This window comes from Phocoena sinus, chromosome 12 (assembly GCF_008692025.1).
Source record: "Phocoena sinus isolate mPhoSin1 chromosome 12, mPhoSin1.pri, whole genome shotgun sequence".
Lineage (NCBI taxonomy): Eukaryota > Metazoa > Chordata > Mammalia > Artiodactyla > Phocoenidae > Phocoena > Phocoena sinus.
In genome coordinates, this window is record NC_045774.1 from 52,634,200 (window position 1) to 52,659,648 (window position 25,449).

At 44.1% G+C, this 25,449-nt stretch overlaps 1 protein-coding gene across 1 annotated transcript in view; it reads right to left on the bottom strand.

Moving 5' to 3' along the window:
• The window catches only part of CRYBG1 (crystallin beta-gamma domain containing 1), a 60,661-nt gene extending 51,513 nt beyond the window's left edge, over positions 1-9,148 (bottom strand). The window contains 5 exon segments of the mRNA XM_032651159.1: positions 355-1,014; positions 1,016-1,045; positions 1,047-1,184; positions 1,186-2,644; positions 7,626-9,148. Coding sequence (XP_032507050.1) covers positions 355-1,014; positions 1,016-1,045; positions 1,047-1,184; positions 1,186-2,644; positions 7,626-8,287 — 2,949 coding nt within the window. The 5' untranslated portion in view covers positions 8,288-9,148.
• Between the last annotated feature and the right edge of the window lie 16,301 nt (positions 9,149-25,449).

The following is a 25,449-nucleotide window of genomic DNA, read 5'->3' on the forward strand; positions in this document are numbered from 1 at the left end:
ATAGTATTGAGCATTTTTACACAGAACTAGGGAAGAAAAAACACCTTGTCTCTGAGCTCTCAAGGTACCTTAACTCCACCTTTCACAATACAACACATAAGTTCACAAGTGCCCGAAAATATTTGTAGCTTATTTTCCTTGCTGGACTACAAATGCCTTGAGAACAGAATCCAAGTACCTTTTCTCTTGGACTCTAAAAACCCTTGTACATAGTAGGTTTTCAAATATGTGATGAATAAAAAACTATCAGACACAAGCATAACCATTTTTAAACAAATAACATGAATTGTTCATCGTCCCCCTCTCCTCTGACTTAAAAATACCCCACATAAATAATACTATGTTGCTACTTACTGTTGTATCTGATAATGACATTTCAGAAAAAGAAGTGCTTGGGTCAAACAGAGTGGATTTGAAAAGACCGGGGAAGTCTGTGTCACTGCTTCCATAGCTCGGCAAGTTCGATTTAAGAACACTTTCAATATGATTAGCCTTTTCCATATCACCACTGTTCTTCAGTTTTGAAAATTCAGAAAATGTAGTTTTTGGCACGGGTAGGTTGCTTCGTGAATCCAGATCTTTTCCGGTTTCCTCTTTTTGCAGGTACTTTTCCACGGAGCTCGGACTTTCCAATCCCGAATGAGACGTATCTGACGAGTTGAAATTGAAGACCTTTACGTTGCTGGGTGGCAGACTTGGCTGTTCTTTCTCTGAACCACAGGGTGGGGCACCCTCAGCCACGGGCTGTAACACGGAAGGCCGAGAAAGAGAACTGTTGTGAGTGGTGTCGAAAGATGTGGTCATGGTATTGACTGATGTTACAGAGGGAGAAAAGATTTTGTCTTGTGGTAAAGAAGATAAGATGCTTGAGAAAAGTGCACTTTTTTCTAGCCTCGATCTCTTGACTCCACCGTTTGTGACATCCCTGTTCTCCTTGTCATTTACTTCTGGAGCCGCCAGAGGCTCGCCTTTCCCATTAGTGCGAGTTTGCAAGGACTTGAAAAGGACACTCTGTTTCAGTGGATGAACGTTTGGGTCTCAGTTTTGGATTTGGTGTCAAGATTCTGCATCCAATGTAAAGCCAGTGACATTTCTGGCTGGCCTTCCTTTTTCTTACCCAAACCAAAAGTAAACACGTTGGGATCAAACACCTTTTCTAAATTGTCCTCATGAATAGGAGGCATGGGCGAAGTGAGGGGCAGGGGAGTTTGGCATCCTGGCCTTCTTTTTCTTCTGGGGCACACAAACTGCGCTGTCCATCTTTTTTATAATCTCAGTGAATTTTTCCATATCAGAAGAAGAATCGAATACACTATCATCACTACCAGCAGAAATGTTCAAAAGGCTTGCAGGACTGTCCTGGCCATTTACAACATTTTGATTGGGTCTTTGAGGGGTTTCGAAATGATTTCTGTTGCCAGGGTAGTTGGTGGTGCTGGATTCAGTCTTCAGGGGTTTTCCGTTGCCCTGAATAGGCAGAGCTTTTTCTGATTCGGGCAGCATGACTTGTGGGCCAGATTTTGCTACATGTTCCTCTGTGCAATGAATGTGTTTGGGTGATGTGCTCTTATTGCCCTGTACTTCCTCTTTCTGGGGAGTACGACTTGCAACGGAAACCACTTCAAGTTCATTATTGTGACAGCTTGGCAACTGTGCTTCTCTAACTTCAGAGCTATCTGAGATGATCCCAGAGGGGACATCCTTGGTGTTCTCCACAGGAAGCATGAAGGACCTGACCTGGACAAGGACCTTGGATGGACACTCATTTCCCATAGCTGCCAGGCTGTGCTCTGGGGACAAAGGAGGGCTTCTTTCTCCCCCTCCTCCTCCTGCAAGTCTGGAGGGGGACATCTTCTCATTATTCTGATGAGACACGGGCAGAGTACATCCATTATGGTTTTCTGACACTTTTAGATCAGTGAACAGAAAACTGCTTACAGGAGCTTGAGCACATGTGTCTTTGGGATCATCCACAGGAATGGGGCCAGCCAGTGAAAGAGAAGGCCCATTAGATGACCCAGCTGGGTGCTGTGAGTCAGAAAATCCATCCTGTGGCTTTGGTATGGCTGTTGGAGGTGAATCTTTGGCCTCAAGAACGGCAGGGCTCTCTTGTGCTGTATCAGTCATATTTTCACGTTCAAGTCTTTTGCTGTCAGCAGCCTTTGAGTCGTCCTCTCCTAAGAGCTCGTGGTCCTTCACAGGAATCAGAGCAGCAACCACTGGTTCAGAAGGGCAGCCAGCATCTGTTTGCCCATCTACCTTATCACCTTGGTTAAGCCAAGAACCAGGAGTCTCCTCTTCAGGAACAGTAACTTTGGCTTCTGCCAAGGTTTCCTTCCCCAGCACACCATTCTGGTGACTATTTGGCATCAACTTCTTTTCAGGCTGCTCCATTTCCTTGGCTTTTGGGGCTAAATTCAGCTGTGCCCTCTTGACAAATGTTTTATTAGAGGCAGGAGTGTTCCTCACACCTCGAAGGTCACTGTGTCTTGGGCTATTTGCCTGCTTGTTTTCAAATAAGGAGATTTTGGTGGCAGTGTTTCCTTTGTAAACTGGCTGGCTAAATGGATTATGCTCATTTCCCAAACCGCCAAGATTCTTCGGGGTTTTAAGATTTAGTTCCACATGTTTGGGCTTGGCAGGGCTGCAAGAATAAAGCAGCAAGATAAAGTTATTAACCTGGGTTTTAAAGTGAACATACCAATTTATTACAAAACTGTGAAAAGCCAGTATCTTTCTGATAGGTAACATTTTTGATGAAACAATTTTTAAACAATTCTAAATATACTATCAATTACCTTTAGTGGATGTCGCGCTTCCGTACGAGGGATGAAACATTATATAGCTAAGAAAGGCTACAGGTGACAGGGTAACGAGTTTTCTAATAAGGTTACCATGTACCTAGTAGATAAGTACAGTGCTTGGCACTAGAGTTGGGACTGAAGAACATCAGAACCAATTTAAATACTTCCTGCACTCCCATACTTTAAATATGTAAATGATTTCCCCAAAAATCAATTGTGTATTTTATTATAACTGTTTTTTACATTATCTCAAAAGTGAGATTATAAAAAATATTTATCTATTATTTACCTCTTTGGATAGTTTAATTCCCTTCATCCTTCCCCCGTAAAAATTTTCTCTGACTATACAAGTGTGTTCACTATAGAACATTTAGAAAATATAAAGACAAAAAACCACTCATAATCTTACCACTCAAACACTATCCCTGTCAACATTCTAGCATACTTCCCGTCTTTTTTGTAAGCATAGGGAAATATTTTCAATAGAATTGAGATTAGTCTGTTCATAGAGTTTGGTATCTTGCCTTAAAAAAAAGAAGAGATTTAACATTTTTAACATTTTTCAAGTTACTAAAAAAATATGAAAAGTCTTCATAATGTCTGCATAAAAATCCATCATATAGATGTACCATAATTTACTTATCAATTACTCAGTTGTTGGTTTTGCCACCATTCTGGGGGCAAAGAGAGTCTCCCTTCTTTCTCACATTTCTTGGGTGTAATTGCCCCCTAATGGAAATTTTAAGTCTTTGAATGTACACACTGTTTTCTTTCTGAGGAAAAAATGTCCTCTGGCTCTGGTCCTGGCTCTTATACCAATTATCTGTGTGAACTTGGTCAAGCCACCTTAACTCTCTAAACTCTACCTTCTCTACCTGTAAAAATAAACAAAAAACTAGATGGTTTAGAACGTGTGTGTGTACTGGTTCACACACATACATGTTATCATTGAAGATATCCTGTGGTTCTCTTCAAGGGCTGCAACAGGGGACAGTAGAAACTGGGGGATGGAACTGTTGGCCAACCACCCTCCTTTCAACCAGAATCACTCCTACTTATGTTTTATATATCACTTTTATATAAGCTTTCCAAGAAAAACAGACTCTAAAGCGAAAAAACAAAAATGTCTAAATCATTAGTCTAGTGGTTTAATGTAAGAGATAACACCCACTGATATTCACTGATCGTCAAGCACTTTCTATGGCTTGCCTCATGTTCAATTTTACACATTCTCTCTTTTTTTTTTTTTTTTTGCGGTATGTGGGCCTCTCACTGTTGTGGCCTCTCCCGTTGCAGAGCACAGGCTCCGGACGCGCAGGCTCAGTGGCCATGGCTCACGGGCCCAGCTGCTCCGCGGCATGTGGGATCTTCCCAGACCGAGGCATGAACCCATGTCTCCTGCATCGGCAGGCGGACTCTCAACCACTGCGCCACCAGGGAAGCCCCACATTTTTTAAGATGAGGAAGTTGGCATCTAGAGAAGGTAAGTACTTTGCCTGAAGTCACACAGCTAGTAAGTGAGAGAAGCCAGGTGTTCTGGTTTCAGATGTCATGCTCCCAACAACTCTTACTATTCTGCTTCCCCAGATAGGATCAGACTAGCTTCGCCTCAATGACCGCCTCTGGTTCTGTCCAGCTTTATGATCCAAGGAGTCAATAAATTATCAAGAGAGCTATAAGATAATCATACCTTAGAGGCCACCTCGATAATGAGAACACAAAGTAGGGAAGCATTAACATCTCACACTGTCTCCTGCATGGACTCACTGGCCTTCAAGAAGGCTGGGCCTGAGGAGCCTTTTGAAGGAACAGGCAGTAGGACCTTGGAAGAAGACACTTTATTCTTCTGGAGAAAATGATTATACTGAGAAGACTTGAGATGTCCTTCCCAAATACAGCATTAAGAATTAGATGTTCATTTTTAAATTTTTTATTTAAATACTATATTTGATATATTCTCATGAATTTCTCCTTGGCATTGCTTTCCCCAATATCTCCTTAAGATATCCAAGCTCCCTCACGGTGGGCCCTTACCTGAAATTTAAAAGCAAAATTAACTTACAAGCACTTCCTTAAAGATTAAATTCTAAAACCAGTGAGATGATTAGAAATAAGAGAACTTACAAATGCTATCAGTTAATGAGGAATGTTCACATAAGCAGGGAATATACATTTAAAAAATTCTCACTGATCAGCTCAAGGAACAGTCAAATATCAAAGTAGATCTTATGATGTAAATGGAAAATGCTCCAGGTTAGCCAATAAGCTACGTTAAGGACAGGGCACACACATCTGCACGTTAAAGATTTACACCAAGATCAAAATACATTTTACAACCAAACTTTCTGTACTATTAACTTCTGCTACAGAGAGTCACTACAATTAACCTGGTTCAAACGGATTAAAAGGAAGACTCCTATAATTCACGTTGTAATGCCTTCATTAAGATGTGAGAAGGGAAAATATCCTGGAGTCTAAGAAGCCACGGCTATAATATGAGAAGAAAATTCTCCTTATTCTAAACATACCATTTTAAGAATCTCAACATTCAATACTTGGTAGAACTGAAGACATAATTTCTCTAACAGCATCAAGAAACATGCTGCTTCACAGTGATTATTTTTCGGGGAATATAAAATGGTTTTAACTACAAAATTTTAGATTCAAGTTGTTTTTAGAAATAATCCACGTAACATCTCCAGGTGAAAACAATGAGGAAGAACTAAAGGGTCTGAAAAAAAATCCATCAGTCAAACATAAATGGGTCAAAGGATGAGAAACAATGATTAATTCTCCATTCCCATAATTTGCCGATTCACCAAGTGCAAGGCCGTGTGCAAAACAGAATTAAACTGAGCCTCTGGCAAAGGAAAATTTTAGGTAGGAAATAATCACTCCTCAGAAAAAGACATTTGGTTTAGTTCTGTCACAGGAAACAGCACATGAAGAAGAGTTGCATTGCAAGATTGCTTGGTTTGTTGACCCTATCCCTTAACGGTGTAACATTTCTGGTTTTCCCACTGGTGTATTCTGACTGGAAGACCGGGCAAGCACCCTTAATCAGGTACACAGCATAGTTTCTCTAAGGCTCATACTTAGGAGGTCTGAATGTTCAGTCACACTGGCCTACAAATAATGGGCATCATTCACTCAGGTTATTTCTCCGCTGCTGCTGTTACAGAATAAATTGCTGACTCTATCAAAGTTCTCCAGGTTGGCAGCTGGTGAGGGAGCTCAAGTTATTCATTAAGCAGGATTTCCTCCCCGGTGTTTACCAAGCGGACTGCCTACTCTTAAGCTTACTTATCCAAGAATTCAAATAGAATGAATCCATTCAGTTTAAGAATGGTAATGCTGTGGACTTCCCTGGTGGCGCAGTGGTTGAGAATCCGCCTGCCAATGCAGGGGACAGTGGTTCGAGCCCTGGTCCGGGAGGATCCCACATGCCGCGGAGCAACTGGGCCCATGCGCCACAACTGCTGAGCCCACGTGCACAGCTACTGAAGCCCGCGTGCCTGGAGCCCGTGCTCTGCAACGGATGAGGCCACTGCAGTGGGAGGCTCCCGCTCTCCAAAACTGGAGAGAGCCCACACACAGCAACGAAGACCCAATGCAGCCAGAAATAAAATAAATTTATATATATATATATATAAAAAGAACGATAACACTGTGAAAATCTCAGCTCTTTTAATAAATGTGTGAATGCTGGAAAAAGTTTAGATACTCACTTTTCACATGTGCTGAGAGACAGAAGAGGATGAGTGTGGGAAGGGGGATGGTCTTAAGAGTTTTCCAGGGTGCCCTCCCCATCCTGTCTACCTATACAGATCACACTCACCATCAAGGCACAATCCCATTTCCTCCAAAACACCAACAGTGATTTCTTCCTCCTGTGCACATCCCCAGCCTTGGGGATGGTAACATCCATTTGGCAGTTTAATCAGATTATCACCTCTTACAGTTACCTGATTTGTCAGCATCTTGGGTGCCAGAATGTGCCATAAACTTTTCAAAGGCAATATATACTGAATCACAGTTGTGGCATTTTCCCCATTGTTCCTAGCACACTACCATGCACAGAAAGAAGGTACTCAATAAATATTTGAGAAATCAATAAACTTAACAGCAAGTGGTCACAGTCTGCTGTTGAGCTTGATCCTTCTAACGTGTCCTTTCATTTATCAAATAGTCTTCCAGTAAAAACACTGATCTTTCTTCATTTCAATAATTGAAAATTACTTTTCGACCTGGTGGCAAAGATATCACAAAACTACCTAACATTATAAAAGGGGAACCAAAATACTTGTATTAGAGATTTTTTTGTAAAGCTTTAGGCCAAGAATGCACCAAGTTCCATAAAAGGTTCTGTTAATTCTCTTAAACTCAGACACGTCAAAGCTACTGGGTATACTGTACATGCTAGTGTTTGCTCCGTTTTCAAATTCATTTGTGTTTTAAGAATGACCCACCCAGGAATGCTGGTGCATATTCTGAATAAAGAATAGAATTAGTTCGTCAAGCCATGCAGTCTTCTATTATTTATGTAAACACTGAACCTCCTGAGATATCTCACTTTCACATTCATTGAACTTAAAAGGCTTATATTAACAGGAATTAACAACCAACTAAGGTCCCGAATGGGTCATCTTCTTAAACCTTAACTGTGCTAACTAGCCCTTCACTATCTTAATTTCACCACCGAGGAGAAAACCCAGTGCACACAGTTCTTCCACAAATGCAAAGAACCTTCGCCCCTTGGAGCGGCCGCCCAGCCCGTGTGCGGCGACCGCGGCTCGCCAGCCCAACCCCGCAGTTACTTACATGGTCACTGTAGTGGTCACTGTCCACCTGCCCACACCGAAATGGTTCCTGGGCTTCAAGCCGTCGGCGTCAGAACCTCCGACCGATCTGCCCAGCTCTTTGCTTCGACTTCCCTCTCCCCGGCCGTCGAAGAGGTTGGGGAGCGGCCCCCTCTTGGGCTCGGGCTTGATCTCGGGCGGCAGCGCGCTGCTCTTGACCCGGGCCGCCTCCTCCCCGCTCTCCTTGGCGGCCGGGCCGGGGCCGGGGCCGGGGCCGGGGCCGGACGCCCTCCTGGGAAGAGAGTCCTTGGCCGGAGCCCGCGGGCCGCCGGCGGGTGAGGTGGGCACGGCCTCCGGAACGTGGCTCCGGCCCCTCCTCTTGGTGGGGGACGAGGCGGGCGGCGGCTGTTTGCTCCGCTCGGACTCCCCTAGAGGCTGCCCTTTGGGGTCGGGGCTGGGCTTGGACTTTAGGCCGGAAACAGAGGCAACGCCCCCGGCGGGAGATTTCACTTTCTTTTCAGCAGAGCTGTTTTCGGCGGCCGCGTTTGGCGCCACCTCGTTGTCGAAGACCGCGTCATTCCGGGGCTCAAAGTCAGGCAGCAGCGGGTCAGCACCGGGGGAGTCGGTGGATTTCTGCGACCTCCTCCGCCTCCCCGACCTTCGGCCACTCGACCTCTTCTCCATATATTCGCAATCGCCGCAATCTTCAGCCCCGGGACTGATCACGACCGTCTCGTCCACCCGCGCCACCTCAGTCTTTCTCAAGTAGACGTCCAGAGTCAACACTTTGGCGGGGTGGGCGCGCTCGCGGGGCCGACAGTCTCGCCCCGGGGGGTCGGCTTTGCTGTTTCCCGGCGCCGAACCCGTCTGGTTCTCTGCGCCCTCAGCGGGACGGTGGCCCGCAGGAGCCGATGCGTCCTCGGGGGGCTGGCTCGGCGCGTCTTCGTGCTCCGGAGAGGCTCCTTGGGCACACAAGCGGGCGGCCCTGTCGGCCGGCTGCTCCCCGGCGGGCAAGCCCGGCACGCCCCTCGCTCCCCGAGCTGGCTCCTGCTCGCGGCCAGCGCCGAACGAAGCGTTCTCCTGCCCGGAGGAATTCCCTAGTGAGGAATGCAGCTGCTTGGCAGCGGTGGTGGCATCTGGGAAAGTCTCTCCCTCTGCCTCCAGAGGTTCTAATTGGGGTGAATCACTTTCATGGCCCTGCTGCACAGCCGCCTCCGCTGCACGGCTGCCCGAGCCAGGTGACCGCTTGGCGTCCGGGGGGGCCGCCTGGACGCAGCCCTCGGGGCGCTGGTCCTCCGGCTCCTGGCACTTTTCCTGGGGGGAGCCCTCCTCGCACGTGTCTGTCTGCTTTCGTTGGCTGCCCTGAAGCTGACTCTTCTCAGTCTCTGTTTCGGGGAGTTTGGAAGAGGTTACTTCTTTGGGAGAGACTGATACGGCATTTGAGCTGGTGGGACTCTCTAACCCGTTTCTGGTGTTCCTTCTCCTTCCTGCCGTGAACAGAGTGCCGAGTTTTCCCAAAACTGGTTTCCTTTTGTTCTCTTCTGGTGGTTGTGCGCTGGACTGAAAAATAAAAGGGGATGGGAAAGAGAGAACCTGAGAATCCGGTTTTTTCCTTTAGTAGTTAAGTACATTATGGAACTACAAGCCAAAATGATAATAGGCCAGAGTTTCTAACTGAAAACGAGATTTGTGTTTGGGAATTCATTCCAACAAAATAAACTCTTATTTTATCTTTTGAATTTTTCTCAAACACCATCTATGCTTGGCGCTACTGAAGAGAAACATTAACTACAGAAAGAAAATTATTAAAGAAAATTCGGAAGGTCCAAATAATCACTCAAGCAAAATAAACAACTCCTAGGTCTTTCTACGTTTTGCTTTTTACCTGCTTCCTCTGTAAAGATGCAATTGCAAAACATCCATGCGTGACTACAGGGCAGCAGTAAACATACTAAAGGCGGAATTTTTTCTGAAATGCTGCCTTTTCTTTTTGTAGGCGGAAAGGAGTACGAGGAAGAACAGCCTTCTCCAGAACTGAAGGAAACCACTTGGGTTCAACGTGACTGCAAACGAAAAACCTTGAGAAAACGAGAATTCGAGCCCCTGGGCGTGCCCTTGATCAAGCCCGAGGTTCTCGGCGCGCCAGGCAGCGCGCGTCCAATGGGAGAAGCACGTGGGCATCAAACGCCCGGTAGTCCTCATGGAACACAGCTGACCCCTGCCGAGCTCACCCGAGAGGGTCTTCTCCGCGGGTAGTTCCGGGGAGTGTCAGTAGGTCGAGCACTTGCGGGAGGGAGGGCGAAGGTGCTGGGCGACCGCCTTCGCAGGTCCCCACCCCCCGACCCCACCCCGATCTGGCCGGGGCTGACGGAAGGGCGCGGGGCTCTCCCAAGCCGACCTCCGCCGGGGTTCGGTCCCTCACCACCCCGCTGGGCTCCGGCTGCGCACCGGGGCGGGGGGGAAACCCCAGGGCCGGGTGGGGGGGGAACCCCAGGGGGCGGATCCACCCATGGGAGGGGCCCTGGCCGCCGGCGACGAGCAGCTGGGGTGCCGGTAAGGGGAGAAACCTGCGCCTGTTACAAAGCCTGCGGCAAAACGGCCGCCACCTGGCGCCCGCGCGGGAAGCCAGGAGGGCGCTCAGAACAAATCAATTAAAGCAAATCGGCCAATGGGCGCCGTGGCGCGCCGGGAGCCGGTACGCGAGGTGCCCGGGCGGGCAGAAAGAGGAGGAGGCCCGCCTGCGGGAGGAGGGAGCGCGAGCGGCGAGTCCAGCCAAGCTCCTAGCGGAGGGAAGCCTATTCCCGGTAACGAGCCCACGGCAACCCAGACCACACGTGTGGCTACAATAACTTAAGAATTACCTCTTCCACCTAAAACCCAAGAGCTACCTTTCTCGGAAGGGCAGTTTTTACAATATTGACTGCTTACAGAGGGGTTCATGAATCACTGTTTAAAGCGGCTTCATTTCATTTGAATTATATGCAGCCAGTGGACGTGGGAGATGGTGGGAAATAAGAAAGACTGTAAGATAAAGCATGGAAGTAGCAGGGTCCACAAGCATTTACTGAGACAGTCCTGGCACTGTAACATCATGTCATTCTGCAACAGCCACGTGAGGTGCTTGTCACCCAACAGCAGAAATAAGGAAAGCAAAGCTCAGAGCAGAGAGACTTAAGGTGTGTTAGGGGTGGGGACAATAAAGTCAGGATCCAAACCCAGGTCCTCAGCTTCCAGTCCGAGCACCCCCAACTCCCCACTGAGGACATGGCAGTGCAGTGGGCACCCCTGAGCCAGAGTCAGCCCAGAGGAGTAGACTGCAGGCCACACTTCCCCCAGAATCGGCTCCTGAGGAAATGCTCCTGAATCAGATTTACTGACAAACTCCAGAGGTGATTCTTCGCGCTTGAGAAGCCCCTGGTGGGAGCTTTGGAACTAGACAGCTGCTGCATGAGGAGAGGGACAATCGAACGTTGCAGCCACTGGGAGCTTTTGTGACTGAGTTGATACACTTCTAAAATTTAACCAGATTTTGATTAATAATTATTCAGTGGTTATATAACTAATATAGGAAGAATTCACTGTGTAATTTAAGAAAAAATACATTAAAATATTCCAGTCTCCTAAGGAATATATTTGGACTCTTTCACTCTGAGTCAAAGGTATTACATGGTTTTGAAACGTAGTAACTCCTTAGGCACTAGACTTACTAAGTGATTTACATAGATTCTCATCAGAGACAGCCCTGAAGATAGGTAGTGTTTTTATGCTCATTTGCCAAGGTTCCTTATCCTTGCTCAAGGTCCCACAGCCAGTAGTCTTTCTAACTCCGGAAATGGAGCTCTTTGTCTCTGCTGCCTCAACAGGCCTTCAAACATATCCTAAAGAAGGAGCCAGGAATAGGTTTGAGTCTTCTTGGCTCAATTCTAGACCATGTCCAAAGAAAACTAGTGTACATGTTATTCCGTCCTGCCAATGATGTTGCAATCCATCTTTCCCATGCGGTTGAAAGGCGTCTGATCAGCCGTCTTCTCTGCTCAGTACAGGTTTTTGTTTTTGTTTTGTTTTGTTTTTCATTTTTGGCTATAGCTGCTTTTTACAGAACCGGTTGTTCTTTGTAACTTGACCTCATCAACTACTTGACTCCTTCTCCCCCCAGAGGGGCAGCCAGTTTGTCACCTGCCAAGCTGCTCTGTCTGTTGAACTTACTAGAATTCCAGACTTTTGGTTAGATGTGAATGTTCACAGCAGCTTCATTCATAATAATCAAAAACTGGAAACAACTTAAATGTCCCATCAGCTGGTGAATGGATCCAATTAGTGGTACACACATACAACAGAATGCTACTCAGCGATAAAAAGGACCGAACTTCTAAAACATGTAATGACATGGATGAATCTCACAAGCATTATGCTAACTGGAAGAAGCCAGACTCAAAAGGTATTGCATGGTTCAATTTATATGACATTCTAGGCAATGCAAATCCAATCTATAATCGTAGAAAGTAAATCAAAGGTTGCCTGAGTGCGGGGTGGGCAAGGAGGTGTGACTGGAAACAGGCACAAAGGAACTTTGGAGGATAAAGGCAGTGTTCCGTATCTTGATTGTGGTGATGGTTACACATGTGTACATATCTTTCAAAACTCATCAAACTGTACACTTAAAATGGGGACAATTTTTAAATGTAAATTATCTTAATAAAGTTGATTTAAAAATAAAGGTTTTTCCCTGGGAAGTAAAGAGCAGAAACACAATCCATCTGGCTCAGGTGCCCATTTCATAGTTCTTAGTCAATGGGGGCCTCAAGTTGTTTCAAAGGCTACTTTCTCATTTACAGGGGAATGCAGTCTTCCCCCGAGGGGTCCGGGCCCTGCATCTCCAGCATCAGATCTCTGCGTAGGATCTCTGAGAGTTCAGAGTTCAGAGTGCACCATTCCTCCTGAGTAAAGTTCACAGTCACATCTTTGAGGAACACCCCTTCTTAAAACAGGACACGTTTCTTTTCAGCCAGGGATTATTTCATTACAGTGTTCATGGAGGAAGGATGAATATAGTAGATGGAAAACAAAAATGAGATGGCCTGGGAGTTGTCTAGAGAGTAGGCACCTCCTTAAGTAGGAGCCTTTGCACCTAGAGTCCTAAACCTAGAATGGGAGGCCAAAGACCCAGCACCTTCCCCCTCGACCTTGATGATCATCTGTTAGGAAGGGGAGTGTTCTGCACAGAGGCCATGGGGGGCCCATCAGTCTTCTTCCTGCTCCCCCAGGCTACTCCTCAGGCTCTTCTGGTGTGGTCAGGGTCCTGAGAGTTCTCAGGCTCGGTGTTCTCGGACTATAGCACAGCCATGCAAACCCGGGACCCCCTTTGTAGTTAGCTTTTTCCCCTGTCCTTTCTGCCCACCTCGCTGTGCAGAAACCTGCACCTGGAATCCTCCTGTCACCCATGCCCTACTGAGATAAGCGTAATCCACAATAGGACAATGTTAGAAATGGTCCATGGGTTGTGTGCTGGGATTCGTTTTAGTGTTCTTGTTGTCAAACATTACATGTGGCTCATTAGGGACCGTGTGCAAGTATCTATAACAAGACCACAGTCCAGCAGTGTGTAGAGGCCCAGGCAGTACTGGCTGCAGTGCTGTTCTCTGATTCTCAACCTTCTTGGTATGGCAGTACCTACTATCAGCAGCTGCCACTAAATAAAAGCTACCTTGTACTGTTATAAATAATTTCAGAGATCTCTACTATCTGCTCACTGGTGGGGAACAAAAGGTCAGGAAATACAGGATAAACTGTTAGTATACCAAAATGTTTGGATATACAGGCAAAATAGTTTATTGCTTTTTAAAGATTACCTTGAAGTTGTTGCTTTAAATTTAGAAGTGCTTCACCTAGATCATGTTTGGAGGTTGAAGGAAAATACGTTGAGCATATTATTTGAAAATGTAACTAACAAACTTTAAAAATAAATCTTTCATATATTTCCCATCTTTTCCTTGCACAGTGGAATATAAGCCCCTTAAGAGCAAGAAAATTGACCAATCTGTATTCCCAACACCTAGCACAGGGACTTACAGTAGAGGTGGACATAAATTATTTGATGCTACTAAAAAGTTAGTAACATCCCCACTCCCTTCCAAAGGGAGTCATCAGCACTCTTGCAGACAACTATAAACATGGTTAGTTCTAAACAAAACAAAAACAGAATGGAAATCTTTTCTGCACAAGACTTAGTGTGGTTGCAAGCATCATCCTCAATGGTGAAAAACTGAAAGCATTTCCACTAAGATCAGGAACAAGACAAGGATGTCCACTATCGCCACTCTTATTCAACATAGTTTTGGAGTCCTAGCCACAGCAATCAGAGAAGAAAAAGAAATAAAAGGAACACAAATTGAAAAAGAAGAAGTAAAATGGTCACTGTTTGCCGATGAAATGATACTATACATAGAAAATCCTAAAGATGCCACCAGAAAACTACTAGAACTAATCAATGAATTTGGTAAGGTTGCAGGATACAAAATTAATGCACGGAAATCTCTGGCAGCCCTATATACCAACAACGAAAAATCAGAAAGAGAAATGAAGGAAACACTCCCATTTACCATTGCAACAAAAAGAATAAAATACCGGGCTTCCCTAGTGGCGCAGTGGTTGAGAGTCCACCTGCCGATGCAGGGGACACGGGTTCGTGCCCTGGTCTGGGAGGATCCCACATGCCGCGGAGCGGCTAGGTCTGTGAGCCATGGCCGCTGAGCCTGCATGTCCGGAGCCTGTGCTCTGCAACAGGAGAGGCCACAACAGTGAGAGGCCCACGTACAGCAAAAAAATAATAATAAAATAAAATACCTAGGAATAAACCTGCCTACGGAGGCGAAAGACTTGTACTCAGAAAACTATAAAACACTGATGAAAGAAATCAAAGATGACATAAACAGATGTAGAAATATACCATGTTCTTGGATTGGAAGAATCAGTATTGTGAAAATGACTATACTACCCAAAGCAATCTACAGATTCAATGCCATCCCTATCAAACTACCAATGGCATTCTTCACAGAATTAGAACAAAAAATTTTACAATTCATATGGAAACACAAAAGACCCCGAATAGCCAAAGCAAACTTGAGAAAGAAAAACAGAGCCGGAGGAATCAGGCTCCCTGACTTCAAACTATACCACAAAGCTACAGTAATCAAGGCAGTATGGTACTGGCACAAAAACAGAAATATAGATCAACAGTACAGGATAGAAAGCCCAGAGATAAATGCACACACATATGGGCACCTAATTTATGACAAAGGAGGCAAGAACATACAATGGAGAAAAGACAGCCTCTTCAATAAGTGGTGCTGGGAAAACTGGACAGCTATATGTAAAAGAATGAAATTAGAACACTCCCTAACACCATACACACAAAAATAAACTCCAGGGCTTCCCTGGTGGCGCAGTGGTTGAGAGTCCGCCTACCAGTGCAGGGGACGCGGGTTTGTGCCCCAGTCCGGGAAGATCCCACATGCCACGGAGCAGCTGGGCCCGTGAGCCATGGCCGCTGAGCCTGTGCGTCCAGAGCCTGTGCTCTGCAACGGGAGAGGCCACAACAGTGAGAGGCCCGCGTACCGCAAAAAAACAAAAAAAACAAAAACAAAAAAACCTCCAAATGGATTAAAGACTTAAATATAAGACCAGACACTATAAAACTCTTAGAGGAAAACATAGGAAAAACACACTTTGACATAAACCACATCAAGATCTTTTTTGACCCACCTCCTAGAGTAACAGAAGTAAAAACAAAAACAAACAAATGGGACTTAATTAAACTTAAAAGCTTTTGCACAGCAAAGGAAATCATAAACATGACAAAGAGACAACCCTCAGAATGGGAGAAAGTATTTGCAAATGAAACAACAGACAAAGGATTAATCTCCAAAATATACAAACAGCTCAGGGAGCTCAATATCAAGAAAACAAATAATCCAGTTAAAATATGGGCAGAAGACCTAAATAGACATTTCACCAAGGAAGACATACAGATGGCCAAGAGGCACATGAAAAGATGCTCAACATCACTAATTATTAGAGAAATGCAAATCAAAACTACAATGAGGTATCACCTCATGCTGGTCAGAATGGCCATTATCAAAAATCTAGAAGCAATAAATGCTAGAAGGGGTGTGGTGAAAAGGGAACCCTCCTGCACAGGTGGTGGGAATGGAAATTGATACAACCACTATGGAAAACAGTATGGAGGTTCCTTAAGAAACTAAAAATAGAACTACCATATGACCCAGCAATCCCACTACTGGGCATATACCCTGAGACAACCATAATTCAAAAAGAGTCATGTACCACAATGTTCACTGCAGCACTATTTACAACAGCCAGGACATGGAAGCAACCTAAATGTCCACTGACAGATGAATGGATAAAGAAGCTGTGGCACATATATACAATGGAATATTACTCAGCCATAAAGAAATGAAATTGAGTTATTTGTAGTGAGGTGGATGGACCTAGAGTCTGTCATACAGAGTGAAGTAAGTCAGAAAGAGAAAAACAAATACCGTATGCTAACACATATATATGGAATCTAAAAAACAAAGAAAATGGTACTGATGAACCTAGTTGCAGGGCAGGAATAAAGAGGCAGACATAGAGAATGGATTTGATGACATGGGGTGGGAGGGTGAAGCTGGGGCGAAGTGAGAGTAGCATGGACATATATACACTACCGTATGTAAAATAGTTGGCTGGTGGGAAGCAGCAACATAGCACAGGGAGATTGGCTCCGTGCTTTGCCATGACCTAGAGGGATGGGAGGGAGGCTCAAGAGGGAGGGGATAAGGGGACACGTGTATGCATATGGCTGATTCACTTTGTTGTACAACAGAAACTAACACAGTATTGTGAAGCAATTATACTCCAATAAAGATTAAAAAAAAAAAAAGACTTAGTGTGGTCAAGAATTTGCAGCTCTCTTCTGCCCATGTGAGGATTCTGCACGGCGATGCAGCTGTTGGCACACAAACTTGGATTTCTTCAGGTTTACTGCTGGTTCCCAGCCTGAGTCTCACTTGAGAAAGCAGATCAAGATCTTTTACATGTATTCACATGTGCCTCCTGCTAAAATGTGGTCAGTGATGTACAAAAGTAACTCTTTTTTTTTAACACTTGTGATTCCCTGTGAGGTCACTATGGACTGAGATTTGTAATAGGCATTTAAAATGATCTACTGTCCTCTTCATCACTCTATCTTTTTGGTATTGCTTGTGCTAATATATATGGCCCACTCTAAATAATACAACATACATGCACACAAAATGCAAAAGAAGAAATGTTCACATAAATACACCCTGACCTATTAAACACTGAAACTTTTCAAGTATTTTTTTTCATATGTTATCAAGTTCCCTCCCTCAGAGTGTACTAAATATAATTTAGCTATGGCTTAATGATTCTGGAGACAGAACTATTTACATTTGTGCTATAATAATGATTTCTTCCATGGCTGTTACAATGAGTGTAGACTAAGGTTTGCACTAAATGACCCACAGACTATAATACTGTTTAATCATAAGCAGACCTCTTACAAAGAGGCACAGGAAATTACTGCATTCAACCAGTTTTGATCTATGTACAATTTCATATGGTGCAACCAACAGCACGTTGCATCAGACCTTCAGAGCCTCTCTCCACTCTCACTGCTCCCCTGTCTCTCGGGGTGGGATGCTTGCCCCTGTGCTGTTTTCAATATCTGTCAGCATCCCACTGCCCACCCCATCTCTGCTGCTCACCATTGTTCTCTCTTTTTTTTAAATCTCTGTCCTTTCCATTTCATGTGACACATACTTCTCTACTTACAACCTCAATGTTTGTTTTTTTTCTAATGTTGTCACTTCAAACCAAATGGCAATCATATCCTGTTGATAGAATTATAGGTATACCATTATGTAAAAGAATAGGAGCAGACTTTTTTTTTAAACTGTCAGGTTTAACAGCATCCTGAAAAAGAGGCATTATTGAATATGAAAGCCATAATTTAGGAAACAGTTGTATGTTCGTTATTCCAGAAGTATTCCCCACCCTTTCAGAGGGTTTGAAGAAGTAACGAGTTTCTTTTAAAAAGTAGACTCCCAGTTCCAGCTAAGGATTGTCTTTAGGTCATTTACTGTTTGAAAGAAGCAGAGTGAAAGCTAATTGTTTAAAGCCACTGACACTTGATCAATTAGAAAGGAAGGTAAGATCATAGAATGTTTGAATTGTAGGGTCGTTTACTCATTCATTCCGCTAATAATTATTGAGAGTCTGCTTTGTGTCAGATTTTCTTCTTACCTTAAAGAAGCAAACTGTGGCCCAAAGCGTCAGATAATTTTCCTAAGACACAAGTCGGGCTTTCTAAAAGTTAGCTCAGTAAATTTTCCCATTTGAACTTACAGTATATCATTAGGAAAATAAGATTTCGTTTACTAGAATATGACTTTCGTACCACTTTTATGTACGTACTGACTATATAGAGTATGTTACACCTGTATGGCATGCTTCCTCCTGAGCCTTGCAATATAATAATGGCCGGGATTGAGCTCTCACTTATGATGGAGTGCTGGCTGTAGAATCAGGTAACTATGTAAACAGTGGGCACTTCTGTTTGCTCACCCTTTGTCACCCTTCTCTGTGCCCCAGGCCCTTGATCATGAGGAAAAGAAAAACAGACTCCCTTACCCTTTGGCTTTGATAGGTTCAACCAGTAAAAGACACTGACAGGAAACCAAAGGGAGGGACTAGAGCGAGGTCAAGGTAATTCCTTCCCACCCCTCTCTCTCCTTGTTAGGCTCTGGGTTGGGTGTGGTCCAGCATGACCATAGCATCGGTCAGGCAGCCACCCCTGCAGCTACACTTGTGTCGCCAGGTCCCAGTAATTGCTGCTTCTCTCACTCCTCCAGGCCTGGGATGGAAAGGGTCTCAGTGGTGATGGCCTGGCAGTGCTTCACTATCCTTTGCTTGGGGTGGAACCAGGTTTTTTTGTTTTTTTTATTTCTGGCTGCCTTAGGTCTTCGTTGCTGCACGCGGGCTTTCTCGAGTTGCAGCGAGCCGGGGCTACTCTTCGTTGCGGTGCGTGGGCTTCCAATTGCAGTGGCTTCTCTTGTTGTGGAGCACGGGCTCTAGGCGTGCAGGCTTCAGTAGTTGTGGCACGCAGGCTCAGTAGTTGTGGCTCGCGGGCTCTAGAGCACAGGCTCCGTAGTTGTGGCACACAGGCTTAGTTGCTCCACAGCATGTGGGATCTTCCCGGACCAGGACTCGAACCCATGTCGCCTGCATTGGCAGGCAGATTCTTAACCACTGCACTACCAGGGAAGCCCCTGGAACCAGGTTTTGTGGGGCATGAAGCATATATAATTTTGAGAACTTTCTTTAAGAAGATGACAACATAATATTAGATTACAGATTTAGGGACAGAACCTGGGAAGAGGCCTTGTGAAGGAAGAAATCGTGAAGCTTAAGCTTCTTTTGCCTCTTGTGGTTTCCTTAAAACTTTGCCCATGCTTTGTACATAGCCCCTCTTACTTAACTCAATCATCCAAGTTGTGCCCTTTCCCATGCTGGGATCCTGACTAATATTTACTATGTGCTCAATCATGGGTAACAGATAACTCACAATGTTTCTCTCTGTGTAATCTGAACAGTTTCCCCAAACATTTTTTTTTCTCTATCACACTGAATTAATTTGCTTTACAGTAGAGATGTAAATATAATCCTAATTTGGTGAATAATTTTTTCCCATGTGTAATGTGTAAATTACAGGAGATATGGGAATTTGACATGGATAGCAAATATTTCTTACTACCTCCTGGATTGTGGGCATATTTCGATAAGTATATGTTCAAATCACTAGCTAGCTAGCTAGTAAAGAAGCTTAGCCAAACTGGAAAATGAAAATGTGCTCATTGTCAAATTAGTTCCTTTTTTATTGACTCAGAACCAAAAATGCATGTCCTTTACATATTTTAAAAAAGAATGACGAGGGCTTCCCTGGTGGCGCAGTGGTTGAGAGTCCGCCTGCCGATACAGGGGACATGGGTTCGTGCCCAGGTCCGGGAGGATCCCACATGCCGCGGAGCGGCTGGGCCCGTGAGCCATGGCCACTGAGACTGCGCGTCCGGAGCCTGTGCTCCGCAACGGGAGAGGCCACAACAGTGAGAGGCCCGCGCACCGCAAAAAAAAAAAAAAAGAATGACGGGGCTTCTCTGGTGGCGCAGTGGTTGAGAATCTGCCTGCCAATGCAGGGGACACAGGTTTGAACCCTGGTCTGGGAAGATCCCACATGCCGCGGAGCAACTGGGCCCGTGAGCCACAACTACTGAGCCTGCGCGTCTGGAGCCTGTGCTCCGCGACAAGAGAGGCCGAGATAGTGAGAGGCCCGCGCACCGCGATGAAGAGTGGCCCCCACTCGCCGCAACTAGAGAAAGCCCTCACACAGAAACGAAGACCCAACACAGCCAAAAATAAATAAATAAATAATAAATTTATAAAAAAAAAAAGAATGACTTGTACAATAACTCAGGCCAAAGATCAAGAATAAGTACTTTAAAACACTAGAAAACCATCAGTGCATTGCCGAATCCAAGCGCTCAAGTTGCAAGGATTAACTTCCAGTTAGGTCATCCATATGTAGATGATGTGATGAGAGGGATAGGGATATTGGGGAGATGAGGGTGAAGCAGCCCAAGAGAGACTGACACAGCATGCCTGTCTCCACCAGGCACAGCTGGCAACCAAGTCCACTAAGGGGACCAGGATGAGAGAAGGAACTCGGAGGTAGCAGCTCTGTAAAGAATGAAGAAGCCCCTCCAACACAGCACTGTCAACTCCAGGCTCCCTCTGAGACTTCTAGTGACCTTGAGACCTCATAACTTGAGGTTAGTGTAACCACAGTTAAAAGTATGGCAGAAAATGGTGGAGTTTTTCCCTAGAAAATAAATTTATTTCTTTATCTTTCCAATTAATATATACTTCCCAGAAATATCTCCGTTTTCTGCAATTTCTAGTGAGAATTATTGACTTCCTGGCAATTCATTTCAAATTAAGAAGGAAAATGCATGCTTTCATGGAGAGAACTCAGGAATACTACTAAATAGGGATCAAATAATTTGTCCTCTCAAAAATTCCTCTTCTGTCCTCGAGGGTATTGAGAAATTCACGTGAAATGATGTATGTGAACATGCTTTGAAAAGCACAAAGTACCTAAGACGGTGATGGCTGGCATAATTCACAGTCTGATATTCTGCTGACGTTTCATAACCCAAGTTGAAGCTGACTAAATAACAGGATTAATTTATGATTCTTGGTGAGATGGAGATGAACATAGAATATGATAGACATGCACAAATTGGCATATCATCGCTCATGAGCACTCATCTTCAATGTGTCATGACTAGAATAAAGAAAAACTGAAGTCTACCCTTCCTTGTAAACATTATCTTTTCCAGATCATAATGTATAGAAGATATGCAACTAGGTAGAATGAACACCTCTGGATCACCCTATGTAAAAAAAGCACCTCACTTTCTATAACCTTATGCTCCTTTATTTTTCTTCATAGCACTTATTACCTGAACTGAAAATACTTAATATTTATTTGTATACTTTGTTGTCTGTCGTTCTTCATAGAATGTAAGCCTCATGAGAATAAGAATGTAGTTTTGTTCACCACTATGTCCCTATTCCTTCCTCAATGTGTGGCACCAATAGGCACTGAATAAATATTTATCAAAAGAACACATCAACCACATTTTCCAGAAATCTCTCAGTCTCCCACAGACAAGAGCCAGACAACATTGTGTAATGGTTCAGCCAGTAGTTTGGGGGCAATGAATTATGACTGAGGCCCTCAGTGAACATTCTCAGACAGGAACAAAGCCCTGTCTCTAGCCTTGGCCCACTTCTCAAATGATTCCCTTAAAATCCAGTTTCTGAAATGCTCATCCTCTGGATTGTTTGAGGATCAAATGAGATGTCTGTGAAACACCTAGCACAGTCTCTGGGGAAGAGACAGGGAATGGGAAAGGAAACCTTAAAATATATATATACATATTCATACTTGAAAGTCAGACTATATAAACAAGTACAATGAAGAAAATATAAATTATCCTTTATCCTTTATCTTTTCTATCCCCAAATACCACTATAACTATTTTTTCTTTCTGGCTTTTTATCAGGACATTGTATAATAGCATTTTGTACCTGCTTTTTGGTATATTATTCTTTCACTGAATTCATGCCAATAAATACATTTCTGTAACAATATTTTAATGGTTGCATTAAATTCTACCATGTCAGTGTACCACAATGCCTACAGTTTATGTTATTTTCAATGCATTGCAGACTACAGAAACTATATTTGTACCTTATCCACACATCCTTAATTATTCCCACAGGATATGTTCCTAATTAGTAGTGAAGGGAATGAAAAGGAAAACCACAATGAGATATCTTTACAAATCCATCAGATTGGAAAATAATTAAAAAGAGCAATGATTCCAAATATAAGGGAGGCTGTGGAGCAATAGGAACGCTCACACACTGGTGATGGGAGTGTAAATTGGAACCACTGCTTTGGAAAACACTTTGGCATTATTGAATAGAACAGAAGATATGCATACCCTATGAGCATAGCAGCATATTCCCTAGAGTAGCAGTCCTCAAAATTTTGGTTTCAGAATTCCTTGACACCCTTAAAAAGTTAAGGCCCCCAAGTGCCTTTGTTCGTATGGGTTATATCGATCTACACTTCTCAGCTTAGAAATTAAAACTGAGCTGTTTTTAAAGTTCAGCAATACTCAGGACACATTCTATTAGTCATCAGAGCAAGACATCATCGCATATCACGTTGCCTCTCGATCTTCACTGTACCCTTGTGATAGGATGAAAGTGAAAGGCAAATAACATCTTAGCATTTTTATGAAAATAGTTTTGACATTACAGACTCCCCTGGAAGATCTGGGGAACCCCCAAGTGTCCCCAGACCTCACTTTGAGAACTGCTGCCCTCGAGAGGCTCATGCACATTGTTCAAGGACATGAGCACAAGGATGTTCCCAGCAGCATTGCTTGTACAAGCCCCCAGCAAGAAACCAACCCAGATCCCAGCCACAGCAAGATGAGTAAGTTCATTGTGGTTCATTCATAAAACAGAATACTCTACAGCAACAGAAATGAATGAACTTCGGCAGCAAAATCCGTGGATGAATTTTATAAACATAAAGTTGATTGAAAGAATCCAGACCCGAATGAGAACTTGGGGTATAATTCCATTTATGTGAAATTCAAGAACAGGTAAGTTAATTTGCACTGTCTTGGGATACAATCATAGGTGGTAAAATTATAAAGAAAAGAAGAGATATGATGATTATAACAGTTAAGAGAGTAGTTAACTCTTGTGGTACAGATCCTCTCTTTATTTAAAAATTTGATATTTTGTTCACATGGATTGTTTGCATTAACTTCTTTTTTTTTTTTTTGCGGTACGCGGGCCTCTGACTGTTATGGCCTCTCCCGTTGCGGAGCACAGGCTCCAGACGCGCAGGCTCAGCAGCCATGGCTCACGGGCCCAGCTGCTCTGCGGCATGTGGGATCCTCCCGGACCTGGGCACGAACCCACGTCCCCCGCATCAGCAGGCGGACCCTCAACCACTGAGCCACCAGGGAAGCCCCTTAACTTTTGTTTTTAAAAATATTGCAATAAAAGACTGAATTGATATATTATTTATCTTGATTACCGAGTTTTTTGGCACCCCCTTAAACTTTGCTCCTGAGGCAAGAGCCCCACTCCCCTTACCCTACTACTAGCCCTGATGGTGAAGGAGGGGAGGGGGTGTGATCAGAAAGAGACCCACAGGAGACTTAAGAGGTGGTAGCAATATGCTATTTCTTGACCTGCGCCTAGTTATTAGAGGTGCTTGCTTTATAATTATTCATTATACCTTACATCTATATTTTACACACTTTTCTGATGCATGCTGTAATTTACAATGACTAGGTAAACTGCATTTCTTTGCTTTCCAATGGGATTGAACATGTTTTTTATATCCTTATTGACCTTTTATTTTTCCTCTTTTGTGATTTATTTCAGCTAACATTTAAGAACCTACCATGTGCCCGGTACCTCTTAACAGTCCTGTGAGGTGATAACTATCATCCTCATTTGACATTTGAGAAAACCGCAATGTGAAAAGTGATTTGCCCAAGGTCACGCATAGCTGGTGGCACCAGAAGATGCATTGCGATGTTTGTGCTATTTCTCTCCTTCTCTTTCCTGCTCTGTTCCTTTGGGTTACATTGGTTACACACACACACACATACTTAAATATGAACAGAGAGATAAGGGAGGTCACCCCAGACACAGAAGAAGCCAAGAAGTAAAGGGTGCTGCTAAGGAAGGTGGGGAGGAGGGGCCCTGTGAGGACAGGAAATGGCTGGGAGGGGCAGCTCCAGGGGAGTCCAAAGAACAGCACTGAACCAACAAGCTGGAGGGGGTGGGGGGAATTCACACTTTAGCTCGCTGGGGCCTATACAATTATGGGTTTTCATCCAGCGTCGAATGAATATTTTTTCCACTTTCTGGGTCTCTGACCCTTCCTCTCGCTTCCTTTTTACCCTCCCAAGGAATTTAGCCTTATTCTTCATTGGCTCCACTGGACTCTGTCATGGGGGATTGTGAGTGAGTGTGTGTGTGTGTGTGTGCGTGCGTGCGTGCTGGGAGTGGGAAGACTGTGAGAAAGTTGCTGCTCGTTCAATTTTGAAAAGAGAAGCATTTCATCACCTCTCACCACTCTGTTCCTGGCGGGCGGCAGGAGCCTTGGATGCCACTCTCTGCCTCAGCTTGCAGGTCTGGAGTGTGTTTTGCAAACACTGCTCCTGTACAGACTTGAGGCGGACAAGCCTGTGTACCCAGGTTGAGCACTGCCCCAGTCCTGATTATGCCTGGAGACACAGGAAGCAGCTTCCTGCCCATTTCAACATCTGAATTAAAATGAGAATGTTGGCTCACTAGCCACCATGCTCTTAGCACCCACAGTGCCTTCTTAGCACTCCACGTACCTTTATCTCATATCACAGAGAAACTCAAGGGAAAAGCAACCTTCAAAATTACCAGCCTGGCCACTATACCTCCCCCCACTGTCCTCCCCACCCCACGCCAAGCTTACTTACCAAGGTGCATAGGCTACAGTTACATGAATCTGCTTAGCGCATTTATAGATATTTACAATTAGGCCTTAATCAGATGGTTGACCAAAACATCAGAAATTTTACTTATTAAACTTAAAATGTTTTCTGGAGGTTTATAGTCATAATGCTCTTAATCCTAGCTGTTTATTATTATTTTTTTAATTTGGAAAATTCACTTTAAAAAAGGCATTTCTTGTAAAACACAAGGTATTAATTCTGTTAAGATTTCTAGGGGATGATTAGGAGTTCATATCCTAAGTGTAAAGACTATTTGTCCACGTAGTTATTAAGCCACTGTGTCTAAAATATCAAAGGATAGGGGAAAGTGATAAGAATTAACAGAGAAAATGATGGCAACAATGCCCAACACTTACTTGGCGTTTTATATTTATGCTTCTTTGAGCAAAGTAGTGAAGCAAAGTTTAATAGACTCTTACATAAACTCCTTTTTCTGAAAAGTTTACAAGATTGCTTTTTTCTCATAACTTCCTTTAAGCCATGGCACTTCTAGAATGATAGGGTTGTAAGAAGCCGAGTCGCTCCTATAAATTTCTGTGTCCTAATAAAATCTCATTTGGGGAAAGTACGTGCAACACATAATAACGTGTTACAGGGACAGGCCCGCGTGAG